The 8,240-nt window shown below is 45.3% G+C and overlaps 1 protein-coding gene across 2 annotated transcripts in view; it reads right to left on the reverse strand.

Moving 5' to 3' along the window:
* Positions 1–197: 197 nt before the first annotated feature.
* Positions 198–8,240, reverse strand: part of thap12a (THAP domain containing 12a) — an 8,077-nt gene continuing 34 nt past the window's right edge. The window contains exons 1-5 of one of the 2 annotated variants that reach the window (XM_034312319.2): positions 7,936–8,240; positions 5,592–5,712; positions 5,114–5,194; positions 4,182–4,218; positions 198–4,055 (exon numbers count right to left, since the gene is read on the reverse strand). The exon at positions 7,936–8,240 is cut by the window's right edge and continues 34 nt beyond it. In XM_034312319.2, the coding sequence (XP_034168210.2) occupies positions 2,179–4,055; positions 4,182–4,218; positions 5,114–5,194; positions 5,592–5,712; positions 7,936–8,024 (2,205 nt within the window). In that variant the 5' untranslated portion in view covers positions 8,025–8,240 and the 3' untranslated portion in view covers positions 198–2,178. Of the gene's footprint in view, positions 4,056–4,181; positions 4,222–5,113; positions 5,195–5,591; positions 5,713–7,935 lie in introns of both variants that reach the window. The other variant, XM_034312318.2, reaches the window with a different exon arrangement.

Below are 8,240 nucleotides of genomic sequence, written 5' to 3' on the forward strand. Positions count from 1 at the left end.
AAGGAGACGAGAAGAAAAGGAAAAAAGAAAGAGGAGAACAAAGACAACGGGAGTGAAAAGAGAAAAAGAGGATGAATAAGAGAAAAGCAGAAAAGTGATGGAGTGAGAGGAATGGAGAGAGTGAGAGAAGAAAAGAGGGAAAGAAAGAGAAAAAACGGTGAAAAATGAGAGAGAGATTAATGATGATTTTTATAAAGCACCGTCCACAGACTCGTTTATTAGTTTGTGATGCAACACTTTTATAAAAATCAGAACAGAGGAACAAAATGACGGCGATAAAAATCTAAACGTTTCAGAAACTCGGCAGAAATTCAAATGATTTTAGAAAAAAAAACTCTAAAGAATGAAAATAGAGCAGAAATAAAAACAAGAAATTCAGATATTAAACAGAATTCCACTATACACAGCTTTCTACTCTCTGATATTTCATCACACACACACACACACGCACACACACGCGCACACACACGCGCACACACGCGCGCACACACGCGCGCACACACGCGCGCACACGCGCACACACACGCGCACACACGCACGCACGAAATGTGATGCTTAAAGTAAAATATTTATTTACTAATCATGTTTATTTATTTATTTATTTTTTATTGAGTAAGCAAAAAAGCAGAAATGTTTTTTTACAAGCTGCTGAGAACAGAAACAACTTCATCACAACACACACGAGTCTGATTCACTTCCAGTGCAGCTCCATATCACACACACACACACTCACACACTCACACACCATACACACTCACACACCATACACACTCACACACACTCACACACACTCACTCACACACTCACACACACAATACACACTCTCACACACACACACCATACACACTCACACTCTCACACACTCACACACACACTCACGCACACACTCACTCACGCACACACTCACTCACGCACACACTCACTCACTCACACACCATACACACACACACCATACACACACACACCATACACACACTCACACACACCATACACACACTCACACACACTCACACACACCATACACACCATACACACACTCACACACACTCACACACACCATACACACCATACACACCATACACACCATACACACACACACCATACACTCACTCACACACACACGAGTCTGATTTACTTCCAGTGCACCTTGATTACACACACACACACACTCACGTCATATGTTCACACACGCTCACTCACACACACACACAGCTGAATGTACAAAGAAAAAATAAGGAGAAGTAAAGAGAGTGAGGGAAGAAGGATGTGTGTGTGTCTGTACAGAAGCACTGCGACCGCCGTCACCTGGGTCAGTGTGGGCGGAGCTTCGTTTACGTTTGATCAGCCAATCAGAAAACACGCTCTCAGCACGAGCTTTTAAAAGCTTCTGACGTCAGATCGCTGGTGCAGGAGACTAACGCTGAGGTCAGCTCGGCCGAACAGATTACAGAAAGAAAGAAAGACAAGGGAAGAAAGAGAGAAAAAAGAAAGACAGAGAGAAAGGGAGCGCAGAGAAGAAATGAAAAAGTACAAAGAAAGACTGATTAAAGAAGAAATGACTAGGAAAGAAAGAAAGAAAGAAACATAGTAAAATGTTAGGGAAAAAAGAAGGAAAAAGAAAAAAGAAAAAAAGGTTAACAGAAAAAAGTAAGAAAGACAGAAAGAAAGGAAAGTTAGAGAAGAAATGAAAAAGTAGAAATAAAAAATTTGATTAAAGAAGAAATTACTAGGAAAGAAAGAAAGAATGAAAGAAAGAAAGAAAAAGTAAAATGTTAGGGAAGTACGAAAGAAAAAGAAACAATTGATTAAGGAGGAAATTATTAAGAAAGAAAGAATGAATGAAAGAAAGAGAAAGTAAAAAGTTGGAAAAGAAATGTACGAGAGTAAAGAAGAAAGAAAGAAAAAGAAAAATAGATTACAGAAGGAAAGAAAAAAGAAAGAAAGAAACGTTAAAGAAAGAAAGAAAGAAAGAAAGAAAGAAAGAAAGATTGTCACTAAGCGTTGTGTCGAGCAGAAAACATTTAAACCCAGTGGTGATGCGATGAGATCAGAGTTGTGATTGGCTGATCAAATATAATTTAAACTCCGCCCTTGTTCCCATAGCAACACCTGTCACTCTGCTAAATCACTGGCCAAACCAACAACGTTACACCGAGTGCTAATTCGCATTCGCGTCGATCACGCAGGTTCCTCCGTGGCCTCGTTGTCCGGATACGCCGAGAGATACGCCTCCACCATCAGGTCCACGTCCACCCTCACGGCGCAGTTAACGCTGAACAGCGCCAGGCTCTTGTGTCTGTGCTCGGGGGGCGTGTCCCGCAGGTACGCCGTCAGACGCCTCCTCGCCTCGCCGCACTTCTCCTCCGTGAGCGACAGCACCGGGAGGCAGTGGAGGACCTTGAGGAGCGCGCACACGTTGGGGAAAAACTTGACGTCGGACAGCTGGAGCGTCTCGTAGATGGTGGAGGGCAGCGTGACGTTCTTGGTGCCGTGCTTCCACTTGATCTTCCAGCAGTTGAGCTCGGTCGGAAGCGTCTCCGGGTTGGGAAGGTCGTTCTTGTAGACGTCGGCGCTGTTCTCCTCCGTGTTGAACTTGAGCTGCGACATGATCGCCGGGACGAAGGACAGGGACCGGAGCGCGTTGAGGTGGTTCTCGGAGAAGAACTCGCTCAGCTCCTTGATCACCTGAGTGACCACCGGGATCGTCAGGTGGATCTTGTAGTAGGTCTCGGGTTGGATGTCGTCTCCGGCGTCGGGACGCTGCTTCCTAAAGAAGAGCCTGGGGATTTTGACGGGGATCTCCAAGGCGGCGGCGAGGTTCACGGCTTCCTCGAACCAGAACTCGTGATACACCTCCATGTTCTCGAGGACCTCGTTGAGCGAGTGCAGGACGGCCGTCAGGCTGTTGGCGGCGAAGAAGACCTCGCTGGTTTGCCCCTGCAGGTTCTTCCCGAACGCCCTGGAAAACGAGAGCGTGTTCTTCAAGACCACGAGCGTCATCACGAACTCGAAGTCCGCCAGCGCCTCGGAGACGACGAAGGCCTCGTGTGCGATCTCGTCGCTCCACTTCAGCTCCTCGTTGTCGTGGACGCTGTCCACGCAGAGGAGCAGAGACTCCAGGAGGTCGACGGCCACCTCGAAGGCGTCGTGCTGCTGCGTCCAGTCGGTGCGGCACGCCTGCTTGAGGGCGCTCGCCTTCTCCTCGTTCCCCTGGTAATAAATCGAAATGGCGCTCTCTAGCTGATCCAGCAGGAGAGGAGACCTGCCGAAGAAGGCGTCGATCTTCTTCAGGGTCGACATGACGAGGTGCACGCTCGTGAAGTCCATGCTGTTGGCCAGGCTGATGTTCAGGGCGTGGCCGGAGCTGGGGGTGAGCACCGCTAACGGGTATCGCTCGCTCAGTTTCGCGGCGACGGCTTTCGCTTTGGCCGCGTGGACGCCGGCGCTGAAGTACGCCTGCCCTCTGCAGTCCTCCATGCTCAGCCCGTTCTTCTCGGATATTTCGGCGCAGAGGTTTTCGACGATGCTTTCCACGTCTCCTTCGAAGAGCAGGAATCCTAAGAACTCCTCGCGCAGACAGTTGTTCTGATCCACGAAGCGGACGAACGTTGGGATTCTGTTCTCCCCGGCGATCTCCACGACGTTCTCCATGACCAGAGAGAAAAAGCGTGCCTCCTTCACCTCGGAGAGCAGCTCCTCGCAAACGCACTTCTCGCCCACCTCCAGGATTTGGCTCAGCTGCGTGGACGAGCAGAACTCCAGACTGGCGGGCGACGTCTCGAACCTCCTCCGGAGCGCCTCGTCGCCGGCGTTGATGCGGAACTCCAGCAGCGCCTGGAAGTTGCTCGGAGTGAACGCTTTGCTCCTCGGCTCTTTATCGGAGTGGCCCTGCAGGGGGATGTTCTGCCGTCCCATCATCACCACGACGTCAAACAGGGACCGGAGATACTCGCGCTGATCCCGGTCCTTGTCCAAGACCCGGGGTTCTTCCGGAGCCTCTCGGCCGTTTGCGCTCTCTGTCGCATTCTCCTCATCCTTGTCCTGATTCTCCTCCACTTAGACACAGAAAAGAAAAAAAAAAAAAAAAAAACAGAAATACGATAAACTTACAAGCGTCAGATTGGAGTGAAATAAAAACTAGGACGAGGATTTCAGAAAAATGACTCGTATCGAAAACTCACCTCTCTGCACTTTAGCCTGCGGCGTGTTCTCTTCTTCCTGCTGAGGAAAGAAAAATATTTTCGTTAAATCACCAACACGTCTCTGTTTCGCCTCGTTCAGCGGTTTTAGGCGACTCGTAACCGCGTGTGTGACGCTTTACTAAGTAATTAAATTACTTTCCCCCTGAAAATTAGTAAAATAAGGGATTACTCTTTATTTTTTAAGTACAGTTACTACTGATGTACTTGCGTTACGGGTCCCTAGAGGACTAGTGGTTTGGTCTTCAGTATCTAAGTGTAAGAACTTCAACATTAAGCACCGAATAAAGTTTTTTTAAGGAATATTGAATGAAGAAAAGGCGATAAACGCGATGAAAAGGTTGTTTACAGGGATGGCGTGCGTAACTAGGCAACGGCATTTCAGTCAGTATGTCCCAGTGTTTGCGTTTTGCTCTTTTGCTACATGCACTTCTGAGATGCAGCATTTATTAAAGGTCCAGGAAATAATCACTGGGACGTACTGACTGAAACGCTGTTGCCTAGTTACGCACGCCGTCACCGTAAACAACCTTTTCATCGCGTTTCAGCTTTTCTTCATTCAATATTCCTTAAAAAAACTTTATTCAGTGCTTCACATTTGAGTTCTTACACTCAGACACTGAAGACGCATCACTGACGTTACACGTTACACGCGAACCGTCACAAAACTCCTCCTCCCTGCCTAGCGCAAGGAATTGTGGGTAATAGTAGCTGAGAAAAGCATCCACGGATCCACACTTCGAAAAACTCATTTCATCGCACTACGATCTGGGACACGATAATTCTAATCTCGGATACGATTTCGGACGGACAGCACAGGATTTCCCACACACACACACACAGAGAGACAAAGAGAGACAGAGAGAGAGAGAGAGAGAGAGAGAGAGAGAGAGAGAGAGAGAGAGAGCTCGAACCTGTTCGTTTGTCCGTTTGCAGTTGGGATGGTCGAAGATGGTGGGGATCGCCGTGTCCTTCAGAACCGTCCTGAACGGACTCTGAGGGGAAAAACACACACACCAGTGCGTCAGGAATTACAATAACAATCATCATAATAATAATAATAACTTGCTTAAACACATCACACACACACACACACACACACATCACACACACATCACACACACATCACACACACATCACACACACATCACACACACACACACATCACACACCAGTGCGTCAGGAATTACAATAACAATCATCATAATAATAATAATAACTTGCTTAAACACATCACACATCCCACCCACACACATATCACACACACACCCCCACACATATCACACACACACCCCCACACATATCACACACACACCCCCACACATATCACACACACACCCCCACACATATCACACACACACACCCCCACACATCACACACACATCTGCTTACGGTTTTTAAGATCAGATCGGGCTCAAAGTGTCTGGCACACAGTCTGTGGTACTTGTTCAGGTGTTCTGGCGTTTTATCTCTCAGATCTGACCGACTGCAATTTTCCACCCACTTCTTACACCTACACACACACACACACACACACACACACTTGTTATTAACAGTGTGGTGCTGCAGATACAGCAGTATCAAACGTGCAACATGCAGCGAGCGATTAAAAACCTTTTCCTTTTTAGGTTCTATTTTTAAGAAGCGGACGCTGTGCTGAAGCGCCGCGTGGGACGACTCGTGGGAAACCGCACGACGGATTTAAACGACGCGAAGCCGCTCGAGGCAGATATCTGGAGCTAAAAATACACACAGGATACAAACCGGAGCCTGAAATGACAAATTCTGCTTTCTGCTGGAGGGGAAGAGGAGCGACGCGTGAAAGTAATAATGATAAAAAAATCCCAAACAAACAAACAAACAAACAAACAAACCTCAGTAAATAATTATAAACAGAATGAATTAAATATTTAAGCAAATCAACACAAAGCAAATAAAGACAGAAAGAACAAACTAATTAATAAAATAAATATTTAAGTACATAATATTTTATACATAATTATATTATAGAAATAAAATAAAGAAGTTAATAATCAAGTAGATAAATAAATATAAAAATGAGTAACTAAAATAAACTAGTAATTAATTAATTAATTAATTAATTAATTAATTAACAAATCACAGACTTGATTCGTCCCTTAATGACTTAAATGATTAATTATTAAGGAATATAAATATATAAAATAAATAAGAAAGAGACTGACATTGTGAAGATGCACTAATTCCATGTTGGAAGAGCAGAACATATAATCAGTGCTGATTTTATTTTATTTTATTTTAAATTTGTAACTCTTTAAACAGCTGGTTGCACGTGTTTATTTAAATATAGACACATATTTGGTCCGTAATAAAAAAAATAAAAAATAACGTACGTCTATAACATGTACTTTATAATCGATCGACGATATAAACTGAAAATCAGAACTTATGCCACATCATTAAATAATTTTATGTAATAAACGTACGTGAGCGTAGAGACGTAAAGAAAAAAAAACAGAAAATACAAAATGGTGTGAACAAAAATACACTGATCTGTGATTGAATCTCAGAGTGACGAAAGTGGAAGCTTATTGATTTATTTACGTAATAATATCGTTGTGATGGAGGTACTGATGTCAAAAATGATCAATGATATCGTGACCCCCATGAAGAGAAGAGGCTCGTTCCTCTGTCTCTCTCTCTCTCTCTCTTTGTCTCTGTCTCTCTCTCTATCTCTCTCTCTCTGTCTCTCTCTCTATCTGTCTGTCTCTCTCTCTCTCTCTTTGTCTCTGTCTCTCTCTCTATCTCTCTCTCTCTCTGTCTCTCTCTCTATCTATCTGTCTCTCTGAGGCATTTTAATTATCATTTTGTTATCACAGGCAGGCTGAAATGGTGTAGACTGTTAGACAGGTGCAGAGAGAGAGACAGATAGAGAGACAGAGAGAGAGAGAGACACAGATAGAGAGACAGAGAGAGACAGAGAGAGACAGAGAGAGAGACAGAGAGAGAGACAGAGAGAGAGAGACAGAGAGACAGACAGAGAGAGAGAGACAGAGAGACAGACAGAGAGAGAGAGACAGAGAGAGAGAGACAGAGTGAGAGAGAGAGAGAGAGAGACAGACAGAGAGACAGAGAGACAGATAGAGAGACAGAGAGAGAGACAGAGAGAGAGAGAGAGACAGAGAGAGAGACAGAGAGAGAGAGAGAGACAGAGAGAGAGAGAGAGAGAGAGACAGTGAGAGAGAGAGAGAGAGACAGAGACAGAGAGAGACAGAGTGAGAGAGAGAGAGAGAGAGAGACAGAGAGAGAGAGAGAGAGAGAGAGAGACAGATAGAGAGAGAGACAGATAGAGAGAGAGAGACAGATAGAGAGAGAGAGAGAGAGAGAGAGAGACAGACAGACAGAGAGAGACAGAGAGAGAGAGAGAGAGAGAGACAGATAGAGAGAGAGAGAGAGAGAGAGAGATAGAGAGAGAGAGACAGATAGAGAGAGAGAGAGAGAGAGATAGAGAGAGAGAGACAGATAGAGAGAGAGAGAGAGAGAGAGAGAGAGACAGCTCCATCACAGCAGCTAAACTAAACTTTATCTCACACTTAGCCTGCAGTTAGCTCTTCACCTAAATTAAACATTTAGCAGCGAAACGGCGGGTTGTTCGGCCAGAGCAGTGCTGAGGGAAGGGCAGAGCTCTCAGCAGCGTGGAGTCGGTTGTAAAGTTGAGTTAAAGCCGGTGTGAGTGAGTGGGTTCGGGGTTACTCGCCTCTCCGGATCCCGCGGAAACCTGAAGAAAGCCAGCACGGAGTGGGAGCTCATCCGGGAACAGTGCAGCGCCGCGCAGAAATTCGGCATCGCGCGCCTGGGTTGAAAAAAAAACTTCCAAACCAAAAACTTTTATTTTATCTATTTTTTTATCCAGTTCTTGTGATTAATTCAATGGAAATTGGTGAATTTATTCGGCACTCTAGTGCTTTGTGTGGCCTGGAGGAGTCAACACGAAGAATTCGCCTCCTTCCCACAATGCTTTGCGCGTCCCTTCCTCAGGCTTTTCTCTTTTTTTAACCAATC

Source organism: Pangasianodon hypophthalmus, chromosome 17, assembly GCF_027358585.1.
Source record: "Pangasianodon hypophthalmus isolate fPanHyp1 chromosome 17, fPanHyp1.pri, whole genome shotgun sequence".
NCBI lineage: Eukaryota > Metazoa > Chordata > Actinopteri > Siluriformes > Pangasiidae > Pangasianodon > Pangasianodon hypophthalmus.